The sequence below is a fragment of the Sorex araneus genome, chromosome 3, assembly GCF_027595985.1.
Source record: "Sorex araneus isolate mSorAra2 chromosome 3, mSorAra2.pri, whole genome shotgun sequence".
Lineage (NCBI taxonomy): Eukaryota > Metazoa > Chordata > Mammalia > Eulipotyphla > Soricidae > Sorex > Sorex araneus.
The window spans coordinates 167243397-167261993 of NC_073304.1; the positions used below are offsets into that span (position 1 = coordinate 167243397).

General features: G+C 56.5%; 1 protein-coding gene across 2 annotated transcripts in view; it reads left to right on the forward strand.

The window, feature by feature from the left end:
* Positions 1-438: 438 nt before the first annotated feature.
* ZBTB16 (zinc finger and BTB domain containing 16) overlaps positions 439-18597 on the forward strand; it is a 182776-nt gene continuing 164617 nt past the window's right edge. The window contains exons 1-2 of one of the 2 annotated variants that reach the window (XM_055129851.1): positions 439-743; positions 3897-5241. In XM_055129851.1, the coding sequence (XP_054985826.1) occupies positions 3974-5241 (1268 nt within the window). In that variant the 5' untranslated portion in view covers positions 439-743; positions 3897-3973. Of the gene's footprint in view, positions 744-946; positions 1071-3896; positions 5242-18597 lie in introns of those variants that run through there. The other variant, XM_055129852.1, reaches the window with a different exon arrangement.

The window sequence follows — 18597 nt, forward strand, 5'->3', positions numbered from 1 at the left end:
CACGGCAGCCACGAGGCACGGCACGAAGGCCCCGGGCGCGGGGCTGCACCAGCGACAGTGTCGCGCGGGGGATGGCGGGGGTAGGGGTGGTGGACAGGGGCCTTCGAAAGTGCGACACGCGCTGAAAACCGGGGGCGCGCCCCGGCGCCGGGGCTCCAACTAGGTGCCTGGGAGCAGCAGGGCACAAAGGACACCCGTGCCCAGTGGGAAGGACAAACGCGGGGGTCGGAGGCGAAGGTCGCGCCCCGCCCCGACCAAGGGCTCGGCGCTGCGCGGGGCTCGAGGTCGGGCGGCCGCTGCCCGGAGCGCGGCGCGCGGGCCGGCCGGGGCGGGGCGCAGGCCGGGGCGGGGCGGGGAGCGCGCGCGGGCTCGGCCGGTGCAGGGGGGCTGTGGGCGGGCTGAGCCGCGGCCCGCGCCGAGGGGGGAGGGAAGGGGGCGGCTGTGGGCAGGGAGCCGGGCTCGGCCGCCAGCACTAAAGATGGAGAGGCGCCGGGGCCTCGCAGGGGAGGGGGCTCGGCGTTGACGTGGGACGCGGCGGAGGCGCCGCAGCCGGTGGTGATTTGCTAACCTCGCTGCACAGAGGAGTTGAGGGCGATGAGAGCGGGTACTGCGAACTGCCGGGCGCTGCCGCCGCTGCCGCCGTGATACCGAGAGCAACAGTTCCCCAGCGCACCCCTCCCCAGCGCAGGCACACACCTCCCCAGCAGCACGCACGCCCACCCCACGCGCCCGGCTCGGCAGCGGTGAGTGGGGGGCCGGGGAGGGGCGCCCCGTGCTCCGCGAGAGCCGCGCCCCGGGGCGCCCCGGGGGCCACCCCCCTCCCCCGGGAGGTCGGGGCGGGGGGGCTTGGCGAGGGGGGCCGGCTGGCTCGCTTTGGCCACTCGGCCTCTGGGCTCGTGCCTGGTGGTATTCAAGCCGCTCCTTCCCTCGGTGCGGCGGTTGGCGCTGGCCACCGCCGGCTTGGGGGGTCGGCTGGAAGAGGAGGAGTGGGGGGGGAGCCCCGGCTGTCACAGCCTGGGCGCAGCTGCCTCCCAGCCCGTCCGCTCCAGGGCACAGGGTTGGGGGGAGAGGTGTGTGTATGGGGGGTGGGTGGGGGGGAGACGGAGCGGTCTCCGGGGCAGGGGGCGCGAGCGAAGGGTGGGCGACGCGGGGAGCTTTGTACGCGGGGGCCGGCGGAGGACGGGCGGGCGCTCATATGTATGCGGACCGGTGCGCGGGCGCCAGATCGGGTTGTGGCTTATTTGTGTTTATTCGCGGTCCCGCTGGGAAGCGAGAAGCCGCGGCTCCGACGAGTGGATTCGGGGGCGGAGGAGAGGAGCAGGACTGCGACTCGCTCGGGTTTTGTTTCTCTTTGGAAAACGTGGTGGGCTCTTTTTTTAAAAAAAAAAAATGTTTTCCCAAGATCAGACTTGACCCTCTCCCCCAGCTTTATTATTATCATTTTATTTTTGGTGGGGGGTGGTGGGGGGGGGAGGTTAGGGGGGCCGTGGCCGAGCTCCGGAGAGGTTCGTGGGGCTCCGGGCCAGCTTCGGCTCTTGGCGGGACCGGCCGTGGCGCCGGGGCTCGCCGTGCGCTAGCGGCCGCGCTCGGCGGGCGCCCCGGCTCTCTGCACCTGATGCGTCCGGGGATGCCTGCTCCCACCCCGGCGCGCGGGCAGCACCTCGGTGCAGCCCCCCGCGACCCTCCCGCACGCGCTCCAGAGGCGCAGGAGCTCGCGGGTCCGCACACGCACCGGGACGCACGGACGCGCTCCGCGCCCAGCCCCTCGCCGGCCCCGCGGCCCCTCGCGGCGTTGCCTGGCGCCGCCCGCCGGAGGCCCAGGACCCTGCCCGTGGCTCCCGCGGGTCATGGCCCTGGGGTCGGAGAGGGAGGCCCGGCACGGCCCGTCTGCGCCTTTCCTCCCACCAGCCGCGCTCGGGCTTTTGTGCCTTCCCGGTCGCCGCGGGGCGGGTCCGCCTAGCAGCCCTCGCCGGGGCGCCCAGCCCTGCCCGGCCTCGCGCGCCGGGCGTCCGCCCCGCTCTCTTTTGCTTTTCTTCTCCCCGAGCCCGGCGCCCCGGCTTTCTCCTCTGGGATCCCCGGGAAAAGTTGCTTCCCCAAGTTTGCCGAAGTCGCCTGCACATCCCCGTGGGGGTGGCCGGGACAGGGTGTGTGTGTATATGTGTGTGTGTGAGCGCGCGATCGATCCCCAATGCTGGAGCGGGCGAGCGCCGGCGTTTCCCCAGCGACACCCGGGTGCGCGCTGCAGCCAGCGCCGGCCGGACAGCGGGCGCTGAGCGGCGGGTGGTGGGCACCGCTGGCCCGGCGAACCCCGATTTCCCGCACGTCCCCGAGGAGGTTGCGTTTGGGAAGGAATTCGGGTGGCCTAGCTCCGGTGCTTTCGGTCGCTTCCTCCTGCTTTTCTCCGGGTCCCCGAAGTCTCTGAGAAGACTTGAATCAAAGATTGTCCCACCTTTCCTTGACGGCCTCAGCCGCCACCCCGGGGTGGGCAGCAAAAGTGTCTCCTTTAACTGACCTGTTAACCCTTTCTGCGTAATATTTGTGGCTCTAAAGCCAATAGGACTGATGGTGGTGGCGCTAAGAGGGGTGCGGGCGCGGCGGGGGGGGGGGGCGGGGGAGCAGACTGGGGGCGGAGGCAAGCGATTTTGGAAAAGGGAGGAGAGCGAGCTCGCGTTTCTCCCCGTTCCCTTCCCACCAACACTGGCCACAGCAGGACTGCGGCTGGGGCGGACCTGGGCCTGTGAGGTTTTTGGAGCACTTTCCAGAAGGGGTCCAGAGCCCCAGGACTCTGCGAGGGCTGGGTACCTGGGCTCTGGGCCAGGTCTTTGTCTCCCAGCCTCATCTTCCCTCCCGTTGTGGTAACTCACACCAGAGATGCTGGTGCCACTTGACACTTTTTGTGCCGCAGATCCGTGCCCGGCAGCATTGGTGGCTCCCACTCACACACAGATATGGCGTTCGGGGGCCTGCTGAACCCTCCTGGCCTGCCGCGCTATTTCCTGGGCTCCCTATCCAGATTCTCACTGCTTATCCCCATGTCTTATCCACTCGCTGGACACTTGTGTGCAAGGGGTGAATGTGGCATCTTATGTAAGTGTGTGCACACCTCAGAGTGCTCCATGTGGGCCAGCCCATGTGCACATGCACGCACAGGCAGGCATGCCAGATTCTGGATGAGGTACAAAAACTCAGAGGCATCTCTGGGTCAGTGTGTGTGAGTGTGTGTGAGTGTGTTTGCATTCCTGTTAGTGTGGAGGAATTGGCTCAGGACTAGGGGCTGTTGACCTTTGCAGTCCTGAGTAAAGGACAGAGGTCCAGGAAGGTGCTGACAGATGCTCAGAGGGGAGCCCTGGAGTGATGCTCTGTTCCCACAGAATCCTCTGGGCCTGGCTCGGGTCTGCCACCTGCCTCCTGAGGCTGCCCCGGTGAGGCTGGGTTTAGAAAAACGGTGTTTTGAAGGTGAGGTTTGCTGGCATTGGGAGAGGAGGCAGAAAGAAAGTGGAAGGGAGAGTTCCATTGATTGAATGAAGAGGTGAAATTCGTATTCAATGCAGGTACCTCATAATGGATGTTGGTCTTGCCCAGGAACCAATACACCCAACTCAGAATTAGAGAAAGCCCCAGACTCACCAGACGGCACTGTAATTTTCATTTCACTTCATCTAACACACATCCTGGAACAGCAAATTAGGCCTCTCTGTGACAGAACCTTGTCTGTGCTCGCCTCGTTCTTGGACTCCACAAAGCAGACGCCGCCATGGCTAAAATGCCCTTTTCTCCTTCTCTAAAATCTCCCGACATGCTCTGGCCAGGGCGCCTCGCCGGGGTGGAATGCTCCCTCTTAGTGACGCTCACTAATCTACCTTTTGTTCTCTCCTGTGCCTCTTCTCTTCTCCCAGCCCAGGGAACGCACCCTGCCCCGCCACGCAGAGCCCGGGAGGACAGAGAGCCTCATGCCTAAGCTGTGGGGCGCACCATGGATCTGACGAAGATGGGCATGATCCAGCTGCAGAACCCCAGCCACCCCACGGGGCTCCTGTGCAAGGCCAACCAGATGCGGCTGGCGGGGACCCTGTGCGATGTGGTCATCATGGTGGACAGCCAGGAGTTCCACGCCCACCGCACAGTGCTGGCCTGCACCAGCAAGATGTTCGAGATCCTCTTCCACCGTAATAGCCAGCACTATACCCTGGACTTCCTCTCGCCAAAGACCTTCCAGCAGATCCTGGAGTACGCCTACACGGCCACGCTGCAGGCCAAGGCGGAGGACCTCGACGACCTGCTGTACGCAGCCGAGATCCTGGAGATCGAGTACCTGGAGGAGCAGTGCCTGAAGATCCTGGAGACCATCCAAGCCTCCGATGACAATGACACGGAGGCCACCATGGCAGAAGGTGGGGCCGAGGAGGAGGAGGACCGCAAGGCCAGGTACCTCAAGAACCTCTTCATCTCGAAGCATTCCAGCGAGGAGAGTGGCTACGCCAGCGTGGCCGCGCCCAGCCTGGCAGGGCCCCTGGTGGACCAGAGTCCTTCCGTCTCCACCTCCTTTGGCCTCTCAGCCATGAGTCCCACCAAGGCGGCGGTGGACAGTCTGATGACCATCGGACAGTCTCTCTTGCAGGGAACGCTACAGCCTCCTGCGGGGCCCGAGGAGCCCCCTCTGGCCGGGGGCGGGCGGCACCCGGCAGCAGCCGAGGTCAAGGCGGAGATGATGCAGGTGGATGAGGTGCCGGGCCAGGAGAGCCCTGGCACCGCCGAGTCCAGCCTTTCTGGTGGTCTGGGGGACAAAGTGGAGGAGAGGGGCAAGGAGGGGCCCGGGACCCCCACTCGGAGCAGCGTCATCACGAGTGCCAGGGAGCTGCACTATGGGCGCGAGGAGAGTGCCGAGCCGCTGCAGGCCTCCGCCGAGGCTGGCCAGGGACCCCCGGGCCGCCTAGAGCACCCCGGACCCCCCGCCGAGAAACCCCTGGGCCTCTACTCCGTGTTGCCCAACCACAAGGCCGACGCCGTGCTGAGCATGCCGTCGGCCGTGACCTCCGGCCTCCACGTGCAGCCCGCCCTGGCCGTCTCCATGGACTTCAGCACCTACGGGGGGCTGCTGCCGCAGGGCTTCATCCAGAGGGAGCTGTTCAACAAGCTGGGCGAGCTGGCCGTGGGCATGAAGTCGGAGAGCCGGAGCCTGGGGGAGCAGTGCAGCGTGTGTGGGGTGGAGCTGCCCGACAATGAGGCCGTGGAACAGCACAGGTAGGGTTTCTCGGCCCCCTCCCCTATTCGTCTGGCCCTCAGCATCCTCCCCCCAACCCCGTACCCCCCTCCGCTTCATGCCCTGCCACTCCCAAGTCCAGGGCACCGGTGCCCCAGTCTTCCAGGCTGTGCATTCGCAACCATGTCTTTCCCAGTTCTGGGAAGGATGGAGGAGCTTTTCAAGAGTGTGGCGAGGAGGTCTTGGCACGCCTTGGGGAGCTTGGGGTGGGGGGGGGGACTGGCTCATCAAGGTATTTATTTTTTTGGCTTTTGGGGTCACACTCGCCGATGCACAGGGGTTACTCCTGGCTTTGCACTCAGGAATTACTCCTGGCAGTGCTTGGGGGACCCTATGGGATGCTGGGAATCAAACCCGGGTTGGCCTCGTGCAAGACAAACACCCTACCTGCTGTACTATTGCTCCAGCCCCTCATCTTGGTCTTTTTTGGACGGAGGGGATGCCTGTGTGCTTTCTCTGCTGATGGGGTCTCCTGGGAGGGCTCGAGAAAGTGGAGGGAAGGAGGGAGGAAGGAAAGGATGGATGGAGGGTGAAAGCTGAAGGATGGGCTCGGACCCTGCTCCTGGGTTCGGGGTCTGAGGCTCCTTTAAGGTGTTGTGTGCATAGATGGGACCTCTCTCCGGCTGGCTGGGAGGGCCTAGGTGCTGCTCTGTGTTCAAGAGCTACCACCAGGTGCTCTGGTTCTTGCAGACCGCTCGTCATTGGAAACCTGGCTCCGCTCCCTTCTCCCCATCTCTTTCTGCGAACACCCTCAGGGAGTTGATTTTAACTCTGAAGGGAAAGGGGGGCTACAAGAATTGGCTTTGCCGCCTGTTGAGTCTCCTTATCCCCTTTCTGCCCAGTTGAATGAAATGCCTCTTGGGGCTGGCCTAGGCTTCCCGCTGGCTTGGCTTCCTTCTGGGTGATGGAGCCTTTCACCGGCTCTCAGGGACCCGGCCAGTTGGCAGCAGAGCACATTCTATGGAGTTTGTTCCATGCCTCCGTTTCAAGGGGAGCGACTCGGGCCTTTCCCCAGGGTTACACCGGAACTGAGCAGCGACCAGGGCTGCGCTCACATTTAGGTCTCGGAGTTGGTTTGTGTGTACGTGTGTACATGTGTGTGTGCATATGTGTGTGTGTGTGTATACGCACATGCACACTGGGGATGCTTCCTAGGGCCATGCCCACGGAGGCAAATGTCCTTCCATGAAGCTGCATCCCGGGCCCACGACTCCAGGCCTTGCGCTGCCTTTCAGAAGCCACTCATTGCTGAGGAGGCTCCTGTCTGCAGAGCAGAGGTTTTGTGACTTTGCCCTCACAGGTGGCATCGGTACCAAGGGAATCGCATTGCTTGTACCTGCCATAGCCATGTACCTGTCATTTAACTCGCCTCCTCCTGAGACAGACAAGCGGTGGCAATAAATCCTGTTTCTGTGGTCGGCCTGAGAAGGTTCATCCTCATGCCTGTGGTTCTGCTGACCTGGGGTGGACTCTTGGGAACCCCTCAGCTAATCCCCAGGCCCCCCAGTTTGGGCCAGGTGGGGCCGGAACTGCATCATGCCTTGACAAACTGTGTGGAAAGTTGTCTCGGAGCTAAAAGCGGCTCATATATGTGTATATATGTATATATTGTTTTTTTCCTGCGGGTGTGAAAAGTACCGCTAAGGCGTGTCTTCTTAATGCTCTAACTGCTCAGGCTGAGTTCGTGTGTGTTTTGGTGCCGAAACTTTCCTAAAGAGGAAACCCCCGCCCCGATCTTGACCAAAGAGATGAATTTCTTCTCCGGATGTGAATTATTTCGGTTCCGTGCTCTGAGAAATGGGGTCGGCGTAGGAGGGATGTGGGGAAGGAAAGCATTTGTCTGTGTTTTTGTCTGAAAGGGGGACACGGCCCGTGCATTCTTCTACGTACTACATTCTGTGGAACCCTGCTCTCTCTCTCTCTCTTTCTCTCTCTCTCTCTCTCTCTGTGGTGGGGGGTGCCTGGATGATACTTTCTAGGCTGGTAATGAGAGCTTGGGCTAGCAATAAAACCATTCTAAGCCTTGTCTGGCTCTTATGGAAGAGGAGATGACGGAGGCTGGAGAGAGAGTGCAGGGGTTAAGGTCTTTGCCTTAGCTTCAGTCCCCAGCACCACATCGGTCCCCTGAGCACTGCAGGGAGCGACACACTGACCCTACCCCCCTTCAGTGGTTCTTGGTGCAGAACCAATGAAGTGGCTTCCAGAAATCTCTAAAACCCTGGCTGGTACTTCCTAGCCACCAAGGTGAGGAACGGTGCCCCCGTCTCTGCTCTGCCTCCATCCCCTCTGGCTCCAAGTTCCCATGGACACTACCCACAGCCCTGCCTGCCTCCAGCCTGGTGCTGGCCGAGCTGACACTGCCCCTGTCCTTGGGACCGTATGATGGCCGGGCACGGCTCCTGGAATCCTTGGGGTCACGCTGTGGGCTGCTGACATGGAGAATGTACTTTTGATGGAAGGTGGAAAGTAAGCCGCTGAGGCCCGGAGAAACTGGAGCTGGGCACGGCTTTGCACGAAGAGATGATCCAAAGAATCCGGGCCTGGCTCTGCCTCTTCCCGCCGGCAGCCCCTGGACGTGAGCGTCTGCTTCAGGGGGCCCTTTGCCTGCTCTCTGGCCCCCGTGCTCCAGAACTCAGCTGCCACCCTCTCCAGTTCCCTACCTTCTTCTCTTCCTCCCACTGCCATTAGGAGGACAGAGAGGGGAAAGCAGACACTGCGGAGTGGGGCAGGTTGTTTCTTAGTTTTTGGTTGCTGTTGTTTATGGGCTGTTGCGGCAGGAGGGAGAGGGCGTGCTTCTTCCAGCCCAGTGCTCGGAAGGCCCTTCGGGGTTGGGGATGCAGAGCCTTTTCAGTAGCCCCTGAGCATCTCCCCAAGCCAGAACGGGTGATTTTGACGTTAGGAAGCTGTGGAACTAGCAGTGGGACAGCACTGAACATGGCAAAATAACAAGCCATAGGCTTTATTTTCACTCCGTTTTAAATTAGAGTTTTATGGGGGCCACCCCCAACTGTTTCTGGTGGTGTCTAGTCTGCTAGTGTAGACCTAATGGGTTTGGTGTCCAGGCCTGTGAACATGCCCAGTGACCGTGCAGCAAACTGGGGTTAGGACCCCGGTCGCACATGCAACAGGATGTCCTCTACGACTTGAGCTGCATCCCAGCCCCTTGTTAGAACATGGGTAAAAAAGTCAGGGTCCAGCAGCAACTGTTGCTTTTCTTCTTGAGGGCAGAAGGGCCTGGGGAGAAAATGGGGTGAGAGCTGGGAAGGGAAGCAGGAAGGAGGGTTTGTTCCAGACCCGTGAAGAGGTTTCTCCACCCTGGTCAGGAGTGCCTATTGGGACCACAAACAGAATGAAAATATAGGGGCAGTACAGCAGGTAGGGCGTTTGCCTTGCATGCTGCCGACCTGGGTTCAATCCCCGGCATCCTATATGGTCCCCCCCCATCAGCCTGTCAGGTATGATCCCTGAGCACAGAGCCAGGAGTGACTCCTGAGTAACTGCTGGGTGTGACCCCAAAACAAAACACAAAAGAAAGAAAGAAAAAGAAAAAGAAAGTTGGGGGATTTGTGATTTCTGCAGTGTGGGTCAGAGATAGTCATGGATTGATGGAAAGACCAAAGATTCCAACTCAGAAGCCACTGAGAAGACCCGAGAGATCTGGAACATTCTCCAGGCAGAGTCAGGAGCAAACCTTCCCCGGAGGGCCCCGCATAGAGGCTGCTGAGGGAGGGAGAGGGGGTTATCTTGGGTTCCAGAGACAGGACCCTCTCTTCTCTCTCCAGAGAAGCTGCTCCTCTCACTGGAAGCCTGGAGCGGGTGGTTCTCCCTGTAGACTGAACTGTGTGGATCTGACCTAGGGACCAGCTCAACTGCCTCAGGGGCACCCTCTGCTCAGAGTTACAGGCATGAGCCATGAGATTTGCAGCGAGCTGGAGGGTGGTCCTAAGTGTGGCTGTAGTTGTTCGTAGCCCTCAGTTTCCCCAGACGCCGATGAGTGCTTCGGAATCAGGTTTTTGCTGGGCCAGGAGATTCTGGTGGGTCTCCCGCAGACCAGCCGTTAGCCCACTGACCTCTTGCTGGCTCTGCCAGAGAAGCCCAGGGCTCCTGGGCCTTGATGCCAGTCCCTCGTGGAGGCTCTTGGAGCCAGCTGTAGAGTGTCGGGGACCGCAGAGTCCAAACGGCAGGTTTGGGGCAGCTCTTTGCTCTGTCGCTGGCTCTCGCTGCGCTGCTCTCAGCGCCGGGCCACGTTGTCGAGGGCCAGGAACTGTTCATCTCAGCTTAGGCCACTTTGGGGAAGTTTGGATTGCCCTGAACTCTGGGTTCCCTTTCATTATTGTGACAGCTTTAGACAGCTCTGAGGTCACACCAGGTTCTGTTTGGAAAGGCGTGTGCTGTGGAATGATCAGAAATATCGGTAATGCCTGGGATCAGTTGTAACACTCTCTCCTCTGCCAAGCAAGCCTTCGGCGACTTTACCTCCGTTAACCTCCTGCCCTCCCTGGAAGAGGGACAGGCCCATCACCCCCCACCAGTGATTATCATGTCTGAAGAGCTCTGAAAAGCTAAAAGGTTTTGTGGACGATTGCAGCAAACTCATTTAGCAGCCAAACCTGATCTGAACTGATGGGAAGCTATATTTATCCCTCCTATTTTGAATATTCATATGTTTTGCTGCAAAAATATTAATGTGTTTGATTACAGAGTGCTTCCTGAGGCTCCTCAGAGAGCCAGAGCCCCACCTTCCTTTTCTCTCAAGTTTGCGTGATTCTGATTTCAGAAGTAGCTGAGCGTTTGAGATAAGGCACCGCTGACCGTTCCCGGCCCCCCGTTTTCGAGTGGGCAAAAGGAACCAGCCAGCAACTAGCCCAGAGTCACATGGCTTTCATGGATCATGCCAGGAGCCCGGCTCACCTTCTAACTCACAGCCCCGGGTGCACCACACCAGGCCATATAAGAACATGGGCATTGCCATTCTGGGCCAGAGCCATCTGACCTAGTCTCGCGGTGCCAGCAGCATCCCCAAGACGCCGCGCTGGAGACTCGAGCTATCTTCCTTGACGTCAATCGTAAAGGTCAGGTGTGCCCAACTTCTCGACGTCGCTATTTATGGATGCTCTGTCATTCACAGATTTCCCAAATCCTTTCTGAATCCTTTTCTATTTCCAGGAAGTGTCATTTTGGGGGTGATGAATGGCTTCAGTTGTTAACCTCTTGGGCTCCTGGAAATCCCGAGACTTTTGGCGAGGGTCTGGCTCATGAGGCTTTGCTGGGGACAGCTTGAGTGTCTTTGATGGTAAAATCAGACACTTGGAGGAGCTGTTTGTGGATTCCTTGAGCTCTTAGAAAAATTTGCTACTAAAAAAAAAAAAACCTCTTCTATTCCCACTCCTCCAACCCCTCATGCTCATGGATTTCTCTTAGAAAAATTTGCTATTTAAAAACAAAAACAAAAACAAAACCTCTTCTATTCCCACTCCTCCAACCCCTCATGCTCATGGATTTCTCTTAGACAAATTTGCTATTAAAAAAAAATCTTCTATTCCTACTCCCCCAACCCCTCATCCTCATAGATTTCTTTGGATGAGTTGAATATTTTGTTTGGCAATCTGGGTTGGCAGTGGAAGTGAGCCTGGTAAATTGGGGGGTCAGATATGTCAGTTTTTCTCTTTTTGTTTTGGCTTTTTTTGGGGGGTCACACCTGACGATGCACAGGGGCTACTCCTGGCTTTGCACTCAGGAATTACTCCTGGCAGTGCATGCGGGACCATATGGGATGCTGGGAATCGAACCCAGGTCGGCCGCTGCAAGGCAAATGCCCTACCCATTGTACTATCGCTCCAGCCCCCAGATATATGAGTTTTTCTTTCTTTTTATTTTGGGGCTACACCCAGCAGTTCTTGGGGCTGATTCTTGGCTCTCTACTCCGGGTTCACTTTTGGTGGGGTGGGACCAGATTGGTGCCAGGGATCAAACAGAGGCTGGGCGCACACACGACAAGCATCTCTTCTGACCCTTTTTGGGGTTTAATATTTATCATGCTTCCTCTGGAATGTGAGTCATCTGGGATCTCCACCAAACTCTCATCAGTCTCAAAGATGATTTCTTTTTATTGTATTTCCAAACGGGGGAAAAGTTACCTGCTCTTTCATCTCTGTGAGAAGTCCCATTTTAATTAGCTGTCACTATCGGATGGGGCTGCTAATTGCTGAACGGAGGGGGAGAAGGAAGCGGCAGCTCTGCGGCGGTTTCTCTCCCGTTTGTTGGAGAAAAACTATGCATCTTTAAAATAGTGATTATGCTCAACTGTTAAAAATCAAACTCCATTCACGCTCTTTGATTTTTTTTTTCTAATTCAGGAGAGGAGCATTTCTAATCACCGCAGTTTTTTAAATTAATGACTTTAAAAGAAGTACCATTGAGAGTGCAATGCTGAGACTCAGGTCTTGCTAGAACAGGCGTAGGGAATGCCTGGCCCCTGGCCATATGAAACCTGTGGAATCACATGGTCTGGCCCGGTACCTGATGGCACTAACACGTATGTTTCTTGTCAACTGCCCGCAGCCCATCTGCCTCTCCTGCCCGGCCTGCAGATGATGGCCAGTGACCCTTGGTAGAAAACAGGTTTCCCCACCTGTTTAGTTAGATGAATGCAGGTGTGCATCTGTTTGCTCTTCCTTTTCATTTGCTTTTGGGCCACACCTGGCGATGATCAGGACTTACACCTGGCTCTCTGCTCAGGGATCATACCTGGTGGGATTGTATGTGGTGCTGGGGATAGAGTCCAGGGCTGCTGCGTGTGAGGCGAGCACTTTCTCTGCTCCCATCTATTTGCTCTTTGCATGGTTCTAAAATTTCCCCAAGAAACCAAGATCTGCTCCCCTCAGCTCTGTTTCCACCCCCCTCCCCCTGTTTGTGGCCACACCTGGCAGTGTTCAAGTGACCGTGCAATGCTGGGGACACACGTGAGGTCCCCACACGCTCCAGCCCTTTGAGCCATCTCTGAGACCAGCGGTTTTGTTCAGTATCAGTGGCAGCCGTGAGTCTCTGATCGTGGCCTTGCCGGTGAGAAAACTTCACATCCTTCGTATAGCTCCTCTGACAGTGAACCCCAAGTTTTACACAGAGTAAATGCACGCTTCAAGCAAATTACACTGGAGCTAAATCGGATGTCTCCCCTGACCAGCTCTGTGTGACTGGTTATGTGCCTCACCGTCTCTCTGCCTGCTTGCTCACTTTTCAACTTGGAATAATAATAGAACCGATGAGGTGGCTGGCCTGGAGGAGGCAGAAGAAACATTTATCAGGTGCAGGGAATGGTGGCACCCCTGGGAGCTGCCTGTGCTTTTACCATCATGCTTTCATCCCTGCTGTAAAATGGGGTGTGTTGGCAATGCAGGGTGCACTGTGTGTGTGTGCGTGCGTGCGTGTGCGTGCTTGTGTGTGTGTGTGTGTGTGTGTGTGTGTGTATTGGTCTAGCTCTTGCCTTCCCCAGGTTCGGATCCTGCCTTACTGTAAAAACTGCCGTGGGAGGAGAATGGGCACTGGTGGAGGGATGGGTGAACGATCACTGTATGACTGAGATGCAAACACGAAAGTTCATAAGTTTGTAAGTGTACCTCACGGTGATTCACTAATTAAAAAAAAAACCCTAATGATTAAGTAAAAAAAAAAACTGCCATGGGGGCGGGGTGGGGGGGTGCCTTCTGTGCCGGGACAATCTGCCCTGAGGCCTCGCATCTCCCTGCCTAGAAGCCAATCTCTTTTTCCACGGAGGCCAGGGTACTCTCTGTCCCATTGACCCGCGCCTGGGGGAGTCAGTCCAGTTCTCATATAAAGGCAGCTGGCCAGCGCTCTGCCAGCCAGCCCTGTGTCCAAATGCTGAAGTGGCTCCCCCAGGCAGTGTCCTGCTGAGGCGGGCAAATCCCTGCCCAGCCTGAGCAGCACCTTAGGGGAGGGAGTGTGGGTGGCGGGTGCTGGGTCCCCAGGGTGCCTGCCCTCCCCGACTCCCCACCCCACAGAGCCCGAGGCTTCCTAGGGTAGATCAGTGGGTGGCACTTGGAGTGCCCCGTCCTTGGCCCATGCTGTGCCCAGGTGGTATGTTCTCCGTCAGAATCTCCTCAGCCCACCGGCTGCCTGCATGCATGTACCTTGGAGATTGCTCTCGAGCTCCTCAGGGGCAGAGCAAGTGCGACTTGTCTGTGCTGAGACGGGAAAGGGGGTGTTAGGATTTGTGTCCGACCTTCTAGCTCCATGTACCCTGGGCTTTGCGTCCTGCCCTGCCTGCGTCTTGGCCCCCTGACTCCTGGATAGAATCCGAGGGAAGGTGGGAGTAGGGGGAGGACAGGAGGACCAGCTCTGTGCTTGCCGGCTCTGTACTTATCCTTCCCTTCGTTGGTCTGAGAGTACGGATGGAGGAGTGCTCCTCGCTGTGAAGGCCTTGAGTCTTTGAACTCTGGGCCACATGTTCGATCCTTTACGTGTTCTTCTTAAACGGCACAGAGACCTGTGTTGACGCTGGTACAAAGGGAAACAGAACTTAGCAAAAAAAAAAAAAAAAAGGATGAGAAAGGAAAAAGATGCCTACTTGCAACAACAACAAAAAATTAAATTGTGTGGGAGCCTAATTGGAAATCCCCATTTCTACTGCCCCCTCTATACCCTTGAAGATCTGGTGTCTGTCTTAGACTGGCTTGGGATGGGAAAACTCTGGTCAAGTTTTATCAAGGTGAGACTGGTCTCTACTGAGGTAGGAAGCGGGTAACAGCTGTGAAACTGGAAAGTTTCCAATGTGGAAAAACTTGCAGAAAACTGCCTTGTTTGAATTTTTACACGTATTTCTAACTTGGTCTTCCAGACCTAGTTTTCTTTCTTTTTTTTTTTCTCCCTTTTTTTGGCCACACCCATCAGTGCTCAGGGGTTACTCCTGGCTCTGCACTCATTATTACTCTTGGCAGGGCACAGGGGTGGCGGACCATATGGAATGCCAGGGTTTGAACCGGGTCAGCTGTGTGCAAAAAAAAGCGCCCTACCTGCTGTGCCATCGCTCTGGCCCTAGATCTGGTTTTCTTGAACAGAAACAGATTGGTGTTCAGATATGCAGCAGGAAGAGTATGAATTAGATAAGAGAAAGAACATTACTGGGAATGGTGTGTGTGTGTGTGCATGTGTCACTGTCACTGTCATCCCATTGCTCATCAATTGCTCGAGTGAGCACCAGTAACATCTTCATTGTGAGACTTGTTACTGTTTTTGGCATATCGAATATGCCACGGGTAGCTTGCCAGGCTCTGCCATACGGGCGAGATACTCTCAGTAGCTTGCCGGGCTCTTCGAGAGGGGCGGAGGAATCGAACCTGGGTCAGCCACGTGCAAGGCAAACGCCCTACCCGCTGTGCTATCGCTCCAGCCCATACATGCGTCACTGATGGAATTATTAAAACTCTGATTCAGAAATTTTGATGAAGAGGAGAAATTGTGGGTCAGCTGAAAGTGGGTTTTAGACAGTTCATTAGGCCGGTTAGTTCCCCAGAAATACTAAGGGCAGAGACATGCAGACAGCCTTGCCACCGGGCGTGGTAATGAGGCTGACCCCCTCCCAGACCACTCTCTTCCTTCCTGGGGTGTGGGTGGGCACAGACACTGACATCAGACTGTGTTAACATGTTCAGGCTGGACTGCAAGTTAAGGCAAGAGCTTGCACCCAGTGGAACCACCACCTTCCTCTTCCCCCAGGTGGGTTTAGCAACACACGCTCACTGCGGACTTAAACATATCGACTGGTGACATGTCACATAGTGCTCTCAGCAGGGACCCCCAGGGAGGCCTTCTCCACACAGCCCCACACATCTCTTGTGAGTTCTCTTGGCCGGGCCCCCTGCCACCCTCGCCTGGCTGCCCGGCATTGGCTTCTAAGTGGATTAGTTGAGCATTGTGATCTTAATGCCATTAGGCCTGTTGGCACAACTCTCCTTGCCATAGTGAGAAGCAGATGTGGCCGAGCATAATGGCCCTGGGTGATCCATCAGGCCTGGAGTGCTGGGGAAACGCTATTAGTGTTAATTTGGGGGAGTCTAATGGGAGCTGGGGGAAATGTGGAGGGATTGTTTGAAATGTATTTATTTAAGACATCCAGCAGGTTGGATGCTGCATGAGGGAAGGTGCTCAGCCCTACTCACGCGCGCGCCTGTGTGTGTGTGTGTGTGTGTGTGTGTGTGTGTGTGTGTGTGTGTGTGTGTGAGAGAGAGAGAGAGAGAGAGAGAGAGAGAGAGAGAGTTTCTTTTTCACGAAGGCCCCTCTCCGGCCCTGAAGCCCAGCCCTGATTACTTCCAGAGTCAGAGAGACAACTTAGCAGGCTCTTGTTTCTTGCCGATGTACCTTATTAGTAGCACCTGGCATCATAAGCCACTAATGGGAACCAGCGCTCTCCTCCTGCGTGGCCAGTGACAAGTAGCCCTGTCAGCCGGGGCTGGCCGTGCGAGGAAGTTCCTATTAGCTTTATGGCCAGGAGGACTTGTCCTGTTCAGGAAATGAATGTTGCCGCTAAAGGTCCGCGGCCCTGACCCTGGCGGCCTAACCTGTGCGGGCCGGGGGGACCCCGCGCAGGATGCTTGGGATTTCAGCCCCTCTCTGGTTCTTGTCATATGGAAAGAGGGAAGCTCTGTGGTATGTTGCAGCCTTGAACTTTTGATTTATTCAGTGACGGTGACTTAACTGTTTCCATGCCTGGACGGCTGCGTGCAGACGGGGCTAGAGGATGTGTGTGCCTAGAGGTGTGTGCTTGGAATCGGAGCACCCCTTGCAGTGCTCTCTCTTCGGCATGGGAGGTTTCAGAGGTGGCTTTGTTGCTAACGACGGGCTTGCTTCCGCTGGCGTCAGAAGACTTTGGAGTTGTTGTTGGTGGGAGCGGGGAGGTGGGAAATGGGGAAGCAAGTGAGCTGGGCGGGAATTCACCTTCTTAGAAGCTCCAGGACCAAGATGAGACACTTGACTTTGTCTCCTCTCCACACCCGAAGTCTTGGAGAAGAAGCAGAGGGCACCTGTTTTGCAGTGTGCGGCTGTTTGCCATGCGGACACCAAATAACATCCAGTTAGGATGACTGAAGCCTGGACTTCCCTCATTCTCCTGGAGAAAGGGTTTCAAACCCGGGGAAACAGTGGCAGGCTCCTCTTCCCCACTCAGCACATTTGGGTTCCCTCCCCTCAACCCTAACTCTTTGTTGTTGTTGTTGTTTGTTTGTTTTGTTTTGTTTTGGGGTCACATCCGGCGATGCACAGGGGTTACTCCTGGCTCTGCACTCAGGAATTACTCCTGGCAGTGCTCAGGGGACCATATGGGATGCTGGGAATCGAACCCAGGTCGGCCGTGTGCAAGGCAAATACCATCCCCGCTGTGCTATCACTCCAGCCCTCAATCCTAACTCTTTACAAAAAGTTGTACCGCTCCTCCTTCTCTTTCAGCAAGAACTGTTTCTAAATGTGACTCTTGTAGAGAATCGCCGTGTTTGACCTCGTTCTTGAGGGTACCTCTGGCCTGACTCTCCGAGCAGAGATGTGAGTGAGTTTTCTGGCAAGAGATCGTGTTCCTTTGGCTGTTTTTGCAGGCCCTGCTTGAGAAAGGGGTGAATGGCATTATTTTTTTTCAGGGTGGGGGAGCTGGTGAGTCTTTGCTTTCTTCACAAGACTCAGAAAGTCCCCGCCTTTTGTGGAGGGGGTGTGTATGGAGGAGCAGGAGCAGTTGGAGATGACAGAACTTTCAAACCAATCTGTCCTTGCATCGCTGGTATTTATGGCATTGTTATCAGTCATTCAGGAGCAAAGAAAACGTTCTTAACCGGTTGTGCGAGGTACAAGAAAAGAAAGAGGCGTGGCCAGGTGCCAGGCCTAGAGGTCTAGAAATGGGGGTATGGGCCGTCTCAGGGGACCCAGTTTCTCATCTTGGGGGGGTTCAGATGTAAAAGCACCCCCAATCTCCACCCTTCACCCCCCCCCCCCCCCCCGTCCACCTCGGGGCAGGTGCTAACCCAATAGGAATTGGAAATGTTCTCTGCAAAATCGTGACAGTTGTCCCCTCAATGCTCTGCTAAATTAAGGTTCTGCTAACATTTGGGAGACTACCTCCCGGCCTCCCCACCCCCGGCCCCTTGGCAGAAGGGATGGAGACGGTACCCAAACACCATGCGAAGCGACTGCTAAATCGAGTGACTCTAAAAACTCTTCTTCCCTTGCAGTCGAGTGTGGAAAACCAGGGCTGGACTTGCCAGACCCACGTGCCACGGCTGTTCCTCAGTTTCTAGCATGGCCAATGGTTTCCACTGCCCCCCCCCTCCCCGCCTTCAACAATGATCCACTAGTTTTTACATTTTTTGTGCCCTGACAGCTACAAGAGTGCTTTTTTTTTTTTTTTTAGCCCAGTAGCTGCTGCTGAATATTTCCCAGCAGCCAGATTTAATCGTGGGTTGGGGGGCCTAGGAGTCCGAGGGGTTGGGGGGAGATAAGCCAAACCTTGGCATCCCCTGTTGCAAAAGTGAAAAATATTTCTGTTTGCAGTTAATTTTAGTGGCAAGCAGATCATGTTAACTGGATGTAATTGCTTCCAGATATGGCCCAGGGTTTTGTGTGTGGAGATGAAGGGTCTGGTAAGTGCTTACTTCCTGTGTAAATTAGCCTATTCCATTCAGTCTTTCATTCTGACCAGCCCTGGAGTCTGTCATTCTTCTTCCCCTCCCTAGCCTGCAGCCTGGTGTGAGAAGCGGCCCGCTTGCTCTCCTGTACACAGCTCTCTCTTGCATTTCTTTTGTCACTTGGATCAACCGGCCTCCTGGGTCTTGATGTGAGTTTGCCTTGAAACTCAGAAAAAGAGTTTTGCAGAGATGCCACCTAGTCTGCTCCTCTTGGGACGAAAGGCAGGTCTGCAGAACCCAGAGCCCAACGGTACCGTTGGTTGCCTGGATTGTATCTGGGGCCCAAATTCCTGATGTCTGTCACTCTCCCATCTCTCTCTCACTTGAACAAGACCCCCCTTCTCCCCCTCAGCTGCAAATTGATGGGGGGGAGGCACCCCCTCAGCCTGGTCACAGGGTGCCTTCCCGGACTGGGCATCCTGGGAGAACGAAATGACTATTGCTGGGGTACAGGGCGCATTGGTAGGACCCAGGGACGAATCTGCGGAGTCTGAATGGGTCCCGCCACTGCTCTGAGAAAGCAGATGGCACCTCTGTCACCCCCTACCCCTTCCTTCAAGAAGAGAAGCTCAACACCCACCTGGGGGCCTTCCCACGGGTTTCCAGGGTAGAGAGCCAGACTCGCCTCAATTCTGATTTTTTGTCCTGTGGCGGCCA